General features: G+C 55.4%; 1 protein-coding gene across 8 annotated transcripts; it reads right to left on the reverse strand.

The window, feature by feature from the left end:
* Positions 1-39: 39 nt before the first annotated feature.
* NECTIN4 (nectin cell adhesion molecule 4) lies at positions 40-16704 on the reverse strand. 8 transcript variants are annotated; one of them, XM_027095213.1, is made up of 10 exons: positions 16313-16629; positions 9979-10016; positions 7345-7704; positions 5779-6069; positions 4565-4685; positions 3479-3627; positions 3074-3233; positions 2578-2653; positions 2129-2203; positions 41-1871 (listed from the first exon to the last, which is right to left on the reverse strand). In XM_027095213.1, the coding sequence occupies exons 1-10, from the start codon at positions 16345-16347 to the stop codon at positions 1572-1574; spliced, it is 1605 nt and encodes a 534-aa protein (XP_026951014.1). In that variant the 5' UTR covers positions 16348-16629; the 3' UTR covers positions 41-1571. The 8 variants fall into 8 exon arrangements, with proteins under 8 accessions (XP_026951018.1, XP_026951014.1, XP_026951015.1 ...); XM_027095214.1 differs by lacking the exon at positions 16313-16629 and adding an exon at positions 14992-15656; XM_027095217.1 differs by lacking the exon at positions 9979-10016 and having other exon boundaries at positions 40-1796; positions 3074-3230; positions 16313-16704.
* Positions 16705-17137: the final 433 nt, after the last annotated feature.

Genomic DNA, 17137 nt, shown 5'->3' on the forward strand with positions numbered 1-17137 from the left:
GGACTTACACAGTCCAGGGAGCAAGACAGGAACCGGAAAGAACAGGTTTTATCTGTTTATTTAAAAACAGAATATCTTTTTTATGTACAAATATGAACATATTTACACAAAATATACATACTAGAGTTCCATATCTTCAGGTTCCACCTCCAAAGTCCTGGGCTGGCTGGAGAGCAGGGGATGAGAGTCTCTCCTTTGGTCCAGAAATCCAGCAGAGTTCGGGCTGAGCAGGGTTTGGGCACTAAATCTAGATATTCTGGCTGAATGTATTTGGGTGGGGCAGGCAAAAATGGACCTTATCTAATCCCAACCAGAGAAACGGCTGGAAGTTAGTGACCCAAGTTAGTAACCCTGAGACCCCTGGGGAAAAGGAGACATTCTTGCTCCCAGCAGCTCCTTCACCTCCCTTGGTCTATAATCACTCTTCTCTCCCCCCTACACCACAACCAAACCAGAAGCCCTTGTCACCAAGTCCTAGCAGCCCCCCACCAAGGGATCACAAACAACTGTGGATACAACTAAGAAAACATGAGGCTAGGGGAAGAGCTCAGGAGCCCCTAGGGCCAAGGACCCTACCTACCCTCCCATAGCCAGTAACGGAGGGGCGCACACCCCTCCTTCAAACTCTATCAGCTCTTCGGCTCCCTCCCAAGAGCCTGCCTAGATTAAGATGCCTTAGACGGAGCACCTTTCAGAACCACAGGAACTAACCCCCTGGGGTAGGACCTGAGCAAGGTCTAGCTTTGCTGAATTCTTGTGTAGGCTGATGTCACTTTAAGCAGTCCTTGCAGTAATAAATGTCCAGGTGAATCAAAAGTTTATAAAAAGTCTTTTGTCTTATGAATGCATTTGGGGCAGTAGTCCTCAAAGATGCTCCACTGTGCAGGTTTACGTACAACAAATACGTACATGCAGCAGGCCCAGAGGCCACCAGAGGGCAGAGGGTTTCTTCTGTAACAGTTTGAGCCTCTGGCCCACCCCTAGGCCCACTGCTTTACACTTGCCCTGACAGCTCCCAAGTGGTGGGAGCCCGGCTCCCGCACTCAGGAGGCCAGATTCCAGCTCCAGCTATGCCCGCACACCTGGACCTGGCCCACAGTCTCCACCTCCCGCCTCCAACCTCTGCATCATTAATACTGCTCTGGGGTCTGAGGAAAACACCTGCGTTTTACAGGCAAAGGTCACACAGCCACACGACACATGCACCGATCCCCTGTGGCGTTCCCCATGCAGCCACTGAACCCTGTGGCACACACACCATGGTTCACTTGGACTCTGACGTGACAACACAACGCACACCGTGGGCACGGTCACCCCTCCGCGCACACACAGTGCACACTCAGACAAGCACTAATGCACACACAGTGACCTGCACACACTGTGGGAGGGACTCAACAAGCAGAGCCCTTCCGTCATCCAACAGAAGGACCGGAGGAAAAGGTCGAGCAGTCAGTGGGGTGGGGAGCATCTTCCTCAGGAAATGAGGTGTGTAGGGAGGCTCCCTGGGGATGAGCTGAAATCTTCCATGTCAGCAGAGGGAGCCAGGCTTAGGGGACGGAGGCAAGCCTGGGTCAGACCAGGTGCCCCCGCCCATTGATGTAGATGCCATTGCCCGTGGGCTTGGCCCGCAGGGTCCCGTTCTCCTGAACAAAATGGTTCATGGCCTGTTTGATGCCTTCATCCTGATCTTCCTCCTCCTCTGTCCGCCCAGAGCCTGGAGACAACAGTTCAGTCTGTGTTTCAATCTCCCGCACTGTGGTCAGCGTGGAGTAACTGCGGCCCTCTGCCTCTTCGCTCTGGAGACCAAGGGCGGAGGGCAAGTCAGGAACCAAGGCAGGGCAGCCAGACGTGAGGGGGTCGGCTGGGGCACGCTGGGGTCAGAGGTAAGGCACAAGCAGGGGTTATGGTTGCTCAACGGCTCAGAGATGGGGGGCCAGGAATGAATGTTAGGCCTGGGGAAGGGGAGACTAGAGAGCAAAGGCATAGCGGGGCGGGGAGGGGATGGGATGGGGCAGCATGAGTCTGAGGTATCAGGGACCGGTGAAGGGGCAGCTGACGCACCACATCTGGGACCCGGAGAGGGGCCTGAGGAGAGTGGGAGGGACGCCGGTGGGGCCGGGGGCCTCACCATCACAGAGCAGCTACTGTTGTCCTTGAGACCATCAGGGTGGCCCTCGGCTCTCAGCCCTACACTCTCCTCCGGCTGCAAGGCCCGCACATGGGGGAGGAGTCAGAACAGCGCTCAGCCTCTTCACCTCTGTCCTCCCCCAGCCTCCCCCCAATCACCTTCCCCCCAGCCTGACCTGTCCATTCTCTCCTCGATGCAAACATCCTCACTTCCCCCACCCCTACCCTCATCCCACCCTCATCCCGCCCTGAAACCAGTGCTGAGGGTGGCTTCCCACAGCAGCCTCGAAGGGGGTTGCTGAAGGGGGCCCTCTGAAGGAGCCCAGCAAACCCAGAGCAGCTCCAGACCTGCCGGGGCTGAGTCAGCGGCGGCCAGACCTGGGGGCGGGCTGCGCTTCTGGTCCGCAGAGGGGCCCCGGCCCCAAGAATGCATCCAACCTTGGCACACACCTGGTTCCTGGGGTCCGAGTGATGGGAATGCAGCCTCCGGATGGAGTTCTCCCTGGTCAGGGTCAGCTCCTCCTCACTGGGAAGACACCCCCTGGTCAGGAGCTGAGGGTAGTGGTAGCCTCCCAAGGTGAACCTAGCCTGGCCAAGCCTATGTGAGCCGGGGCTGGAGGGTGTGGGCGCTGGGTTGTCCCTGCAAGTGCGAGTGAGTGGCTGTAGGTGGCGGTGCGGCTGCAGAGCGTGTGTGTGCCCCTGTGATACACGTGCATGTGGATCTGACCCTCACTCAGGCAGTGTGGCTCCCCTCATCCAGCTGCGACCCAGGCCCCAAGGCCCTTCTCACCTCCCAGAAGACTGGCTCTGCCTACCTCTGGTCCACAAGCTCCTCAGATGTCAGGCCGCCCAGTCTCCTCTCGCTCCTCGGTCCTGGCCCACCTCCTGCTTGCCTCCCCTTTGTTCCCTGCTTACCTCTACCCGCCCATGAGTGGCCAGTACTCACTATTTCTGGGTCATCTGCTGGGCCTTGCGCCGATGGTATCGGGACATGAGCACCACCACCACCACCAGAAGGCAGAACAAGAGTGCAGCGATCACACCCACCACCACCACGGAGGCCGACACCAGATCCACCTGCTTCCCCGTGGTATCCTGGGGGTCTGCTGGAGACAGGCCACTGTCTGAGGCCGATGCCCAGATCCCTGACCGGCCCCCGGACTCCACAGCCCCCCACACACTGTCCTCACAAAACACGTCCTAGGACCACCCCCTCAGCCTGGCCCTCTGCAAAATACATGCAGTCCAGCCCCCTCCAAATCAATCCTCTCCCAGTTCATTCTCTCTGTCTTGCTCCCTGTCCCCCGACCAGGCCCTTGGCCCAGGTCCCAGCCTCTGCCCCAGTGCTTACCAAGAACATCCACATCCACCTGAGAATCCCTTGAGGAGAGCTCATTGCTGACGTGGCAGACGTAGGTGCCACTGTGCTCAGTGGTCAGCGGGGGGAAGGTCAGGGTATCTCCTTCTGCTTGTACCCCACTGGGCAGAGGCCCGTCCAGCCTGGAGGACAGGGAAGCTGATGGGTGCTGGCTGGGGAGGGCTGAGACTGCCACGACCCAACGTGCCCGGGCAGCTCTCCACCTCCCTCCCCCATGACGTCACCCAGAGCCACCGGCTGTTCCCACGGTGCCCCTCCTTCCCCTAGGCAGGTCTAGGCAGAGGTCCCTTCTCCCTGCCGCCCAGCCTGACCCAGGCACCCACACACACACTTGGGGAAGATCCACACGCGTGCCGTCCCACAAGCTCCATAGGCATCACGTCATCCCGCGCTAGGTACCAGGTCCACACGGTATATAAAGTCCACACAACAGGACTGTTCCTTCCTATCGGGGCTCAGATGTACTTGGACAGTGTGACTGCATGCTCCAGCACCCACGATGTTTCATGGCAGGATACATGAACACAGCCCCAGGCACAAGGCCACATGCATGGCTCATCTGCTCACATGTGAGCCTGTCATGGGCTCACACACATGTGTCCCTGACCCCTCCCTGATTGTCTGGACATCTCAGACCCTGAAAAAAAGTCAAAGAACTGGCAGAGATGGGTGGGTGCTTCTGAGGTGCTAGCAACCTGGTAGTGACTCGAAGAGTGTTAGTTTCACAACAGTCACAGTCAGCTGTATCTTTTTGTCTTTTTCATTTTAGGCACTTACATAAATATATAAAGTATTAACATTGAAATGCTGTATTATATTTCACAATTTTAAAGTTAAGGGAAAAAAAGCCAAGGACTTATCAGCTAATTTCCTGCCAATTACCATGTATCCTACACTCCTAGGTGCAAGGCAACAACAATGTTTGGTGACCATGCATATTCTTGTATTGGTTTGAACACGTGCCCTAATTTATCTGGGGTTCAGAATATATTGTCCCAGCCCACGGTGAGTATGTGCTGGTCCTGAGGGAAAGACCCTGGTCCCAAGCTAGGCCCTTACCGTGTCCAGTTGTACGAGGGAGGAGGCTGCCCTTCACTCAGGCACTTGAGCATAGCTCCTTCTCTGCCAACCTGCCACAGCTTTTGGTCTTCAAGGCCCCTCACAGAGGCCTCAGCAAGGACTGGAATGAAAAGTTGGAGGAGAAAGAATGGAAATGATACCTTTGATCGTGCTCTTCCTCAAAGGGCCCCCGCCCCAGGCCCCACTTTGCCTGGAATAGCCTCCCCCTGCCCTTCTCCATCTTACTCATCTGCGGCCAAAGCTAGCCCAGCCCCGCCTTACTGACAGCTCCCTCCCCTCTCGAAGTTCAGAGAGTCCACATGGGTTTACCTGTGCAATGAGCCTATAAGTCCCTCTGCACAGCAATGTGGCACACCTTTTCTGAATCCCCCGTGGTCCGTAGCATAGCGCTAGTCACAGAACAGGTGCTCAGCAAACACTCCCTGATCCATCAAAGGGTTAACCATCCTACTAGTTCATTCATTCCTTTTTTTTTTTCTTGGCCGTGTGGCGCAGCTTGTGCGATCTTAATTCCCCGACCAGAGATCGAACCCGGGCCTTTGGCAGCAAAAGCATGGAGTCCTAACCACTGGATCACCAGGGAATTCCGGTTCATTCACTTCTTTCACAGACATTTGTTGAGGACCTACTTAGTGCCAAATGCTGGGTTAGTATGAGTAGAAAACAGTGCTATCCTCCAGAGAGGTTCAAAGTCTAATGCCAGGAAAACAATATCGACTGTCGACCGAGCACCTTCTATGCACTAAGCGCTATGCGAGAGGCTCTGCATTCGTTCAGAACCCTGTGAAGTTGACATAATAATACTCCTTCTGCTGATGAAGAAAATGAACCTTAATAAGATTGAATAATAGCTGGTAAACAGCAGAACTAGGGCTCATCCCAAGTCTATTTGTCTTCAAATCCTAAACTATTTTCCAAAATGCTTTTAATTCCATGTTTATATCTGATTCTCCCAACAACCCCTGAAGCAGGGCCAGCTCCTTTGTAAACAGAAGGACACAAGGTCAGAGTGATTTGCCAAGGTCACCTGGGATGGGCTCCAGGTCTCCTACCTTGGACTGGTGCTCTCTCAGCCATACAAGGTGGCCTCCAGGACCCAGGCTGGCCAGACTGGTGTGGCTTAGGGTCTCTCACTATCTCACCAATCCTCTTGGAGCCCATGGGGGCGCCCTACCCAAGATCCAGGTACTCACAGGCCACTTGGAGGATGTGGGTGATCCTTTGGTCCTGGAGCAGGCCAGGGTGCGACACCACGCAGGTAAGTGGCTGTCCATTCATGCTGCGGCTGGGCACCAGATGGAATTCTGAAGTGACAGCAGCTGAGCGAGAGTGCGTGAAAGAGCGGCCGGATGTTGTACCCTTGACCTCTGTGTCCCAGGTCACGCTGGGGGCTGGGCTACCCTCTGCTGTGCAGGAAGCTGCCAGTGTCAGGCCCTGGCCCTCTTCTAGTGCTGGACCAGGATTCAGCGAGGGCAGGGGAGGCACTGCAGATGGGGGGGAGGCAGAAATCACAACCTTCACAACCCCTGTCAGGAGGCCCCGCCCCATCCCGGTTCAGTCTTGCACAGGTGCAAAGTTTCAGGCCCCTTTTTCTTCTTTTATTTCATCAACAAAGATGCCAGGTGAGTGGCAGCATTTCAGCGGACTTTGTACCTTTCTCCAATGCTTGAATTTTTTACAATGAGTACGGGTCATTTTTCAAATAAAAATAATGAAGTAATTAAAAAACTAACCAGATAACATCTCTATAATAATAATAATAGCCATCATTTATTAAGCACTTACTATGTGCCCAGAATTGTGCTAAACACTTTACAAACGTTGTCTCTTTTAATCCTGTCAACAGACACGAAGTAGGTGTTACTATCTGTATTTTACAGCTGAAGAAACTGAAGCCCAGGGAGGTTAAATGATTTATTCCAGATCAGTAGCTATTAGGTGGTGAAGCCAAGATCCACACCCAGATTTTTCTACCAAGGCTGGTATTACTAACTTCCATGTAGATAAAGGGAAACTATAAAGGCCTTTATTTATTTTTATCTTCATAACATTAACAGTCCAAGCACAGAATGGAAAAGACTTAACTTGACCATAAGTCTAGGGCATCCGTGCAAAGTGGTGGTTTAAAAGGTGATTGTGGTCTCCAACCACATTCACTGAAGGTCCAGATCAGGAAAGGTCTCAGCCCCACTGGTCATGCACAGCCACACTGGTCATAGCTGGGTCTGCATGTCCACATCTAGACACCACATTCTAAAACCATGGAGCCCAAGGTGGTGAGGGAAGCTCTGAATGAGTGTCTTTAGTAGAACTGTTGCAGAAACCTGTAAGTTTAGCTTGAAGAAGAAGAGGCTTGGGTGGGGCATGACAGAGGTCCTCAGCTGGTGGAAAGGCTGTCGTGCAGAAGGGAGAATAAGCCTGTGTCATCTTGCTGGGGTGGGTGAAAGCAACCGAGAGGGAGATTTCAGATCAGCAGAAGGAAGAACAGCCTAATACGTGGATTCTTCCCCAAGCCTGACCAAGCAGTATCAAGCTTTTGGGGTCACTTGGAGAGAATTTCTGGATTGGAGTGAGGGGGGGTGGCTAAATGAAGCTCCCTCATCTCTACAGGGCCCCACCTCTTCTTCCTGTTCCGCTTCTGCCCGCTCCATCTCTGCATCCCCCCGCCTCCAGCTTCTGCCCTCCAAGACCCGGGGCCTGAGGACCTGGTGCTTCTGCACACACAGCACCCGCCCCCATGCCCAATGGGCCCCACTTACCCAGCACGCGGAGCCGAAGCTGCGCCTGGAAGCTGCCGGCAGGGAAGGTACTGACGCGACACTCGTACTCGCCCTCGTCCGCCTGCACCGCGTTGCGCAGAAGCACCGCACCGTCCAGGGGGTTCCTTGGGGGAGGCGGCTGTTCCACGCGGCCCTCGTAGGCTGAGCTCACGTACAGCCCGTATTTAGAGTTCAGAAGTGCCAGCTCCTGGCCGCCCTCGCCCTCATGCACACGAGCCCATGCCACTTGCTCCACCTGCTCGCCCGGGTCCCCTCGGTAGAAGCAGGGCAGTTTTGCGTCCTGGCCCAGCACCACGGTCACCAAGTCCGAGGTCTCCAGCTCGCCCGCCGGGCACCGACCTGCAGGGGGGCAGACAGAAGCAGCCAGGATTAGGGGCGCTGCCAGAGCCGGGGGAACACTTAACCACAATGATAATGTCCGCAAAGGCAGCCCGGAACTCCTGGAGCACTTTATGCTTGCAAAGCACGTTCAGTCCATTACCTCATTAGATTCACAAAACATTCCCAAGAGGCAGGTGTTATTATCGCCGTTTAACAGATGAGAAAACTGAGACCCAGAGACAGGAAGTGACTTGCCTAAGGCCACACAGGTGGTATGTGGAAGAGTCATACCCTCTCTCAGCCCAGGATTGTATCCTGAGCAATTGTAAGGTGGGGGCTATAACAAGAGGAGAGACCCAGCCTCTGCCCTCAGGGAGCTCCGGGAAATGGGTTTTGTGCACACAAAGATGGGAAGCCATGGACAAACTTTCACAGAAGGCTCAACCTACCAAGGGGGGGAGGAAAAGTGAATGCTTTCAGAAAGTGTGGCCAGGAACCAAGGCAAGGGTGGAGAACAGTTGGTGTCTGGGATGGGGCATGTAGTGTAGGAAGGGTCCAAACCAGCAGGCCCTTCGGAACAGTCTTTTCATGGCTTTAAGATGAGAGACCTGGATTCCCAGAGAGAAGAAGGTATTCTATGTGGGAGGAAGGGCACGAACCAAGGCTCAGAGACAGGAATGAGAAAGTCACCGAAGACAGAAAGGCCCTAGGTCAGAGGCCCAGAGATACGAGGTCAGCACAGACACACATGACAGGGTCAGAACCGTGAGCCAGAATCGGAGGACCAGAGATAGGGGCCAGTGACAAAAGGCAAGTGTTTTGCGCATCGACGAGGAGCAGTATGAAGCAGTCAGGGGTATCTATCATGTAGCCTTATCTGCAAAGAAGGATGCATTTCCTGCACTCACAGAACCTGAGCTTTATTCTGGAAGAGGAGATACGTTTGGAGACAGCTATGGAAACACTTGTGATGGTTTCTGATTTAGTGCTTAGTGGTGTGTTGCAGGTTAGTCGTGGGATGGGACAGTCACAGTGGTCCCGAGTCACATGGGAGGGGCTCATGCATGAGTTGGGTAGAATCAGGAGGGGATGAGACCTGGAAAGGGGTCCCAGGTAAGGGACCAAGGTGGGCGAACCCCAAGGAGGTGGAGAGGCTGGCTGGTTCAGGAAGCAGAGAGGAGAGGACAGAACTAAGGCAGAGCAGGAAGTGGGACATCTGGTCAGAGAAAAATCACCCAGGACCTTCCATACCAGGCAAAGGAATTCAGATTTGGCCAAGACGACACAGGGAGTCCCTAAAGCATGAAGCCAATGGGCGTGTGCCCTCAGACTAGAAAGTAGGGAGACTGGGGACAGGAGACCCACTAGGACCCTCCAGCTGCCATCCTGCACCGTGCCGCTGAGAGGACGGGACAGTTCCAGGGGAAGTTTGGCAGGATTTGGTCACTGATCAGAAAGAGAGAGAAGAGTCTCAAAGACAACTCCTGGGTTTCTAGGATAAGTAATTTATGAGGGAGGCATGGCCGGGGAATCTCATGGCGGGGAAGAAAGAAATTTGGAGTTGTGGAATAAAGCGTGTGAAACACAGTGCCGGGGGCTGAGGCTGCAGACAGAGTGAAGGCTCTCTGGGATGGCAAGAGCTCCTTGCATTGGAATGCATATGCAGCAATTCCCAAAAGTTCAAAGCTCCTGCCTCTGACCAGCACTTCACACACCCTGCTGGCCCTCACCTTGCTTCCACCTGGAGCTCCTGCTGGAACGCCCTCCTCCCTATGTCTGGCAGCTCCTAGTCATCACTGTCTGGGTAACTCCTACTCATCCTTGAAGACTCTGCTTAGACATCACTTGCTCCTGGAGTCCTCCCTCCCCCCACCCCCACCTCAGGCAGAGTGAGGTGCCCTTCCTCTGTTCTCCTCTAGCACCCTGCTTTGACCCATCGTAGTACTCTATACCACAGATTGTATTTGCTATTTTCTTGTCTGCCTCTTCCACCAGATTGAGAACCTCAAGAGTATAAACTCGGTCTCACATCACATATGGAAACACGGTTTCTGATTTAGTGCTCAGTGGTCTGCATTCCTGGCACATAATTTGTGCTCAGTTAATGTTTATTGACTGACTGACTGAGTGAATGGGTGTGTGAATGAATGAATGCGAGAGACAGGCGGAAGAAGGAAAGGGGAGAATGAGGAGGAATGTGCAGTCTTTGGTTGGGCTGGGCAGGGAGGGGGTTGGCATGGCAACCTTAGGCTTGCCTTAGAGACAACATTAGAGACAGGATAGGCTGGCTACCTGGGTTCTCTGCCAAAGGAAACACCTCCAGACTGGACCTAGGGAGAAGGAAGGGGATGCAGGGCGTCAGGCATGGAGGGAGAAAGTGAAGCCCCGCTAGAGTGGACCAGAGGGTTCCAGTGAGGCAGAGCGTGGGACAGAGGAAGGGGGTCCCATGGCCCTGCTTGCAAGGGAGGAGGAAGGGAGGATACTCTTGGGAGCTGGGAGGTCCCAAACGGGACAGGACAGACCTGCAGGGCCAGATACCAGGGCCCTGACCTGCCTAAGCTGATGTTGGTCCCACCCAGCCCAGCCTGGGAGTCCAGCTAACCATCTGCACCTCTCCCAGACACCTCCTCCTGGCGCCAGAGGGAGCAGGGCTGCCAAGGAAGGGCTGGAGGTGGGCTTGAGATAGGGGCTTCCCAGTACTTCCTCTGCTTTGAACACTGGTGTCCATGCAGGTCACAGGGAGTCCAAGGCCTGCTCCACTGGGACACTCAAACCATTTCAAAGACTATTTCTAGGACAATGTCAGATGGCATATATTCCATCCCCATCCCTACACTTGCTAACCAGCTGGCCCCTCCCCAACACGAATCACTCACATTTCCCCCACCAAAAAATACCTTTTTTTTTTTTTTTTTTTTTTTTTGCCACACAGCGGCATGCTGGATCTTAGTTCCCCAACCAGGGATCGAACTCATGCCCCCTGCAGTGGAAGCTCAGAGTCCTAACCACCGAATTGCCAGGGAATTCCCAAAAATACCCTCTTAGGGTACAACATGCATCAAGTCCCCAGCACACGTCCGAGTCCAATCTTCCACATCCCTACCTGTGGGTCCGAGATCCCCATGAACCCAAGTGATAAGCCCAAGCTTTGCAGGTTGAGGAACCCAGTAAAACCAGAAAGTCCCTTCTGGGTGAGCTCCCCATTGTCCTAAATCCACTGTTTAGTGGGAGCATATCAGCTTGAGCAACGCCTTCCTTCACTTACACACACATGCACACACACACACGCACACACACACACACACACACACACACACACACACACACACGCACGCTGCAAGAGAAGGAAAAGAGAACTTGGGCTTTAGAATCCCCGTCCTGGGCTCAGTGGACCCAGAAGCTCATACTCCCAGGGTAAGGTAGGCCAGGACTGCCTCCCACTTCTCTCCCCCACCCAGTGCCCACCCAGCATCAGCATGACGATGTCACCAGAGCAAAGGAGACACTCCGCCTGCCTGGTGAGGTCACCCTGCGGGCATGTAGTAGCCAGGCCAGGCCCACGGACCCTTCTGCTGCAAATTGTTTCCTGAGCCTGGTGGACTCTGCTGGCTGGGCACTCCTCCCTCTGACCCTCCCCCCCCCTCCCCCCCCCCCCCCCCCCCTGCTTCTGGGAGTACCAGGATGCTCATCAGGAGCCTGGGTGATTCAGCCACTGCTGCACAGCAGGCCTAGCCTCAGTCACCACCAGCCACCACCTTGCGCAAGGGAGAGAACAGGCCCAACTGGCCAGACGGGATCCCTGCCCTCAGCCTCCCCCACCCAGGGCCAAGCCCCCACGGGCCTCTCTGGGGCCCTGCCCTCTGTGTACCCTGCCTGCTCCCAGACAGGCCCTCCATTCCTGGCTTGGGCTGGCTGCCTGTTCCCCACCCTGTGCCTGGGTCCCGACTTTCCTATCTGTGTGAGGCCCGGCCTCTGATCTCCAGAGGGGCAACAGGCTGGCAGCTGCAGATGACAGCATCTCTGGGGAAGGAGGCTTTTCTTTCTGAGGAGACTGTCTCCTTCAGCATCCCCTGCTAGTATATCTAGGGGTACGCAGTGGGGTCCTAGAGATGGGCCTGTGAGTAGGAAGAAGGGAATAAGTGTGAGCCTTTTGCGTCTGAACGTACATCTTTGGGTGAGGGTCTGGGGAGTCTCAGTGCTGGTTAACGTGCAGGAGAGGCTGTCTCTTTGCATGAACTTGGGGGCATTTTGCACATTTCAGGAAAGCGTGTGTGCTTGTCTGCATCCAGAGGGGGCTATGAAATGCGTGTGTGTGTGAATGTGCACACACAGTAAATATTTTCATGTCGGTTTCTCTTGGCTTCTGCACGGCTGTCTGTCTGTCTCAGCTGCCCTAGGTCAGTGGTGTGTCGCTCGGCGCCTTCGCCTCTGCACCCGTTTGGAGTGTCGCCCAGGCAGCCCTCCCCACCCCACCCCAGACCTGAGGGCAGATGCATCTCAGGTGGGGGGACCCAGAGATGAGGTCACTGTCCCTCCAGGGTGATGGGAAATAACCATCAAGGACTCCCCAACAGAACAAAACAAAAGCTCTCTCTACCCTTGCTCCTCAGGTTCCTACTAGAAGGACCCCCACCCTTCTCACCCCCCAGCCACGCCCCCAGGCCCTCCAGCACCTCTGGCCCCCCAAGGAGGCCTCTCCCTGGGAATCTCCGTCAGGCCTCTGCTGCTGCCACCACCAGAAAAACCAGCTCTAGCTCCAGGCCTGGGGTGAGGGTTGTCTGGTGTAGGTTTGGTGGGAAGTGGTGGGGGGAGACCCTGCCTGGGGCTAGGGGGAGGGGTCCAAGCTGTCTAGGGTCTCACTCTCCTTTGTTAACTCTTGCCTCCCCTCACCCCACAGAAGCAGCCTCCACCAGAGACAGGTGGAATGTGTGGGTGAGTTTGGGATAAGAAAGGACGTGGGAGGGGAGCCCTGAAGCCCCCCATTCAGGACAGGTGATATACACAACCCAGCACTTTTTTTCTTCCATCCTTCCCCCCATAGCCTTGGCTTTGGCATGCTAATTTGAAAACCAGCAAGATTCTGCCTCTGCATTCATCCACCTCCCTCATTTACCCCACATTGTCCTAAGCCCCCCAGCTTAGTGAGAGCTTCCCAACCCGGGCAAAACGCCCACCACAGATTAGTGGATGGGGAGGGGGGCCACACCAATCACAAAGGGAGGTGAGAACAATGGGGGAGGACAGGCCTTGAGGCAGCCCCGGCTCTGGCCCAGACACAGCTTCCAGCACAGGTAAGTCCCCTAAACCCCCAGGGAGCCAGAGTCTGAGCCCGGCTGAGTCACCAAAACAGCCACACCGTGGGTGGGAGACCCAGAATTCCGCTTCTCCCAAACTCCTGAGATCCTAAACCCCTCCCCAGTCCTGCCAGCCAACCACCCCCCTCCCACATCTCTGCAAGTGTGGCCAGCTCTGCCCCGCCCCAAATCACAACCTCAACCCATTTCTCAGGACATGCCAGCCAGTTTTAAAGGCTAGAGGGGAGGAGGGTGGCCTGAGAACTGTGGGTAAACTTCTGAGGCCAGAGGCTCCCTGCCTCAGTGAAAGAGTGACCCCGACCCCCTCCTGCACAGCCCTGCTCCAGGGGGCTTGGTGGCTTGCCCCCAGTTCTGAACTTGACCTTCGCATTTTAGATTCTGTTCCCAGATCCAACCCCTAGGCTTCTCTCCTCCCTTCACTCCTGACTCAGCTCCCCACCCCACCCCCATCCCTTCTCTCTGTCCAGACTTTGGTTAGCACCAGGGCAAGTTTGGAAGGCCGGGAAGCCCAGGCGTTCTCTCCTCACTAGGCTGGCTCCCCACGGTGGCTGACCCCCCTTCACTTTGCCTGGAGGACCCCAGGATCCCGAGGCTGGGGTCTAGAGGCTGGGACTGTGGACTCTACTATGAGCCCCTCACTGCCATCTCTGTGGCTGGGGTCCCCTTAGCCCAGCTCCCTGAAACACTGGGGTGGGACCAAGGTCAATGGGGCCACAGGGCTTCCCTGGGATTCCCCCTAGTTCTCCCCACCTTGGGCAGGGAAGCTAGCCTGCCTTTCTGGCTTCCCCAGCTTTGGGTAGATCCTACAGGAAAGGGCCTGCCCCCCTCCGTAAACAGGAGTAGAAAAGCAGGGATGGGGCCCTTCCCTTTCTAGGAAACTAACTTCAGACAGAAAGCTGGTCCTAACCCTCAGAGGAGAGACCTCAGAATTCAGAGAACCCCGTGCAGGGCTCAGTTGGGCCCCAAAATAGATCTAGGAACTAGGATCCTATTGGAGGGATATCTGTAGATTTAGGTCCCTCAGGCCCAGGGCAGGAGATGGGGAGGGAGAAGGGAGGGGACCTCACCTGGAAACTCATCCTATTAAGGAGAGACAAAGAGCTGTGGTGTCGAGGTGCCTCCCTAGCCTGGGCTCCTTTCCCTGTCAGGGGTGGGGCAAGGCCCTGGGGCTCAGAGCTCTAATGGCCCAGGACTTGGTGGGGGCACTAATTTGCAGCAGTGCAGGGGCAGAAGGCAATATCCAGGGTAAAGCTACCCTTGGTCCCCACTGAGAAATGGGGTCAGGACATTTCCCCCTTCTGTCACCACAGCCAGACTCACCGCCTCTTCCAGCACCCAGCACCCACCTTCAGTTCGGGGCTGCGTATTTACGCAGCCACAGGCTTTCAGAGCTGGAAGGCCTATAGGGATCATCTGGTTCTACCTCTTGGTCTGCTGAAGTCTAGTTTCTTAGTTGCCCAAGGTCGTGTAGCAAATTAATTGCAGGAAAGGGACCAGAACCCAAGACTCCTGACTTCCCAGTCCAAGGCTTTTTCAGAGACAAGAAACACTCTAGTTTCCTGGGGGCCATTGAGGAGATGCCTACAGAGGAGCCAGAATAGGGGTGGCAGTTAGGTGGGCACATCTGATCCTCGGGCTAGGAACCTGGAGTCTGAGTTCCAGCCTTCAGAGCACCCTCCGGCTCCGTGCAGGTTATAGCGGTAGATCATGGCTCACTGGGCACCAGCTTCCCTGGAGCCGGGTAGCCACAGCACCTGTCCAGGCACTGGGCAAGGTTGGGGTGACGCCCCAACTAGAAGGGGTGTCCTCTACCCTTCCCTGGCTTCTCTGGGGACTTTGTCTTGTTCACTGCTGCATCTCCAGCATCCAGCACCCTGGCTATCCCTAGTGTGCACTCAGGCACTATGCTTTAATGAACTAGGAACTGGGAGACCAAGACGCTAACCCTGGTTACATTTCTAACACTGAGTAATATTGTTAGCTCACTTGCCTATCTGTTTCTTTCAGTTTTCCCATCTGTAAAATGAGGGAGTTGAATCGATGATCTCTTTGGTAACTTCTGACTCCTGAGACATCATGGCTCCATTCTTTAGGCGTGGGTAGATCCTACAGGAGAATGACTGCCGAGTTCCCTGGCCCCAGCAAACAGGCCCCGCCCTCTTGGCCTAAGCGAGTGAGAAGGTTGTCTGGAAGATGGGAATTAAGATGTAGGGGGTAGGGGGGATGGCAGGGCTTGGAGTTTCAGTAACCTGCGATTGGAGGCTGGGCCAACAGCCTTTCCATTATAAGAGCAGAGCAGAAGCAGCCCCTACCCATCCACACGTCTAGACCTCACTCTCCTCCACACAGCCTTAGCTGGGGATGGAGGTTGGGGGACATCACTGCTAGGCCCTGCTGGACAACTGAGGCTCCGTCACTACTGATCCTGGGACTGGGAGTCCAACTGTCCCATATAGATAAGGCCTTGTCTTTCCAAGGAGAAAGATTTCTCAGTTGCCCATTATCCTGGGAACAGCCTACAGAATCCCACCTACCGTGGACTCATTATGTTCACGCACGCACACACACACATATACTCTCCCCCACTCTGAAGATTATAAATTCCTATAATTTATATCTTCTGTATATACATTACACGAGAGCGATACAAGGCATCTAGTTGAGAAAATAGGACACTCTAGAAGGTGCCCTACCCTAGACCCCCACTCTTCTGAGTAACCGCCTGATTCCCACCCTGGTACCTCATAGTGTGCTCAGGGACAGAGGGGGCCAGAGAGAGAAGAGCTTCCAGCTCCCCTGTAGTCACCCAACAGTATTCTAGGATATCGTGAACAGAGGAGAAGGAGATAGAAAGACCCTGTCTGCTCTCTGGGCATCAGGCTTCCCTCACCTTGATGACTGGGGAAACCAGCTGCAGCCCCAGTCAGCAATTCTGAAGCCCAGGGTGTAGGCGAGGGAACCTCCAGGAAAACCTGGGGTGAAAGGGTCCCCACCAGTTCTACCTCCCTGGCCACCTGCAATGGGTCACCATGTCTCTTCCCCAAGAGACAGCTCCAGCCCTTTGGCTGAGGTGGTCAGGGACCCCAGACCCAATGACCTGGCCTGGGGCTGGAAGGGGACATGAAGCAGGAGAGCTACAGTGGCTCTTTTGGGGGCACTACTATCCGCTGGAGGTGGGAGAGAGAGATTGATTCCTCAGTTCAGAGTAAAAGGAAAGGGAGTGCGTGTGTGTGTGTGTGTGTGTGTGTGTGTGTGTGTGTGTGTGTGTGTTGGCTTGGGCTCAGAAGCAAGGATCCTGAAGCAAGTCCTACCTGTAAACGATGCCAGGAGCAGTAGTGGCAGCCATGCCTCAGGCCCGCACATCTCGGCTCCCAGGGACAGAGGCATCGGTCAAAAGGCAGAGCTGCCTGGTGTTTCTGAAGTTCCACTGAGTTCTCCCTGGGAGCCGGCTCTAGAGCTGGATCGGGCACCGACCCAGAAGACAGGAAGTCACGGAGTCCTCAGGCACTGCCGCACTTGCCTGTCCCACTAGGATCTCCACTCGGGGACCCGGCCCCGTTCCACCCACCCAACCGTAGCTACCCGCAAGTAGCCGTGATTGGGATCTCCGAGCTCCCCCAGATCTGCTTCCCACGCCGTGGCCAACAACGACAGCAGAAACTTGGGAACCTGCTCAGCAGGTCAGAACAGGTGCGTCTTTGGGGGCTGGGCCTGGCGCGGAGACACGGCAGCCGCCACCCCCACAGCCTGCGCTGGCTAATGGGTGCCAGAGAGGGAGGGAAGGAGGGAAGGACCTGAGAGGTGGGATCCCATCGTCAGCTCCAGGCTTTACCTGGCAGTGTGTGGAAGGGGCTGTGACCGGAGAGGAAAGGCTTGGGGGGGGGGGGGGGGGGGGATAGGGGCTGGGTAGGAGAAGGCCTGGTGTGGCTCAAAGAGGGAGGCGCCTGGCCAGGAGGAACAGGGGCAAGGCCCTTGTGGGTGGAAAGGAACCCAAGCATCCCACACCCCAGCCAGCCTTGCTGCCTTCCCCCCGGCCTTGCCGAGTTCCCCAGTCTCCCAGAGGGGTTCAGCTTGGGAGCCAGAATCAGAGAAAGCCAGAACTGAGGACAGTACTGGCCCAAATACCTCATCCATCA

The sequence above is a fragment of the Aethalodelphis obliquidens genome, unplaced genomic scaffold (assembly GCF_003676395.1).
Source record: "Aethalodelphis obliquidens isolate GAN/ISIS:26980383/991018 unplaced genomic scaffold, ASM367639v1 scaffold90, whole genome shotgun sequence".
Lineage (NCBI taxonomy): Eukaryota > Metazoa > Chordata > Mammalia > Artiodactyla > Delphinidae > Aethalodelphis > Aethalodelphis obliquidens.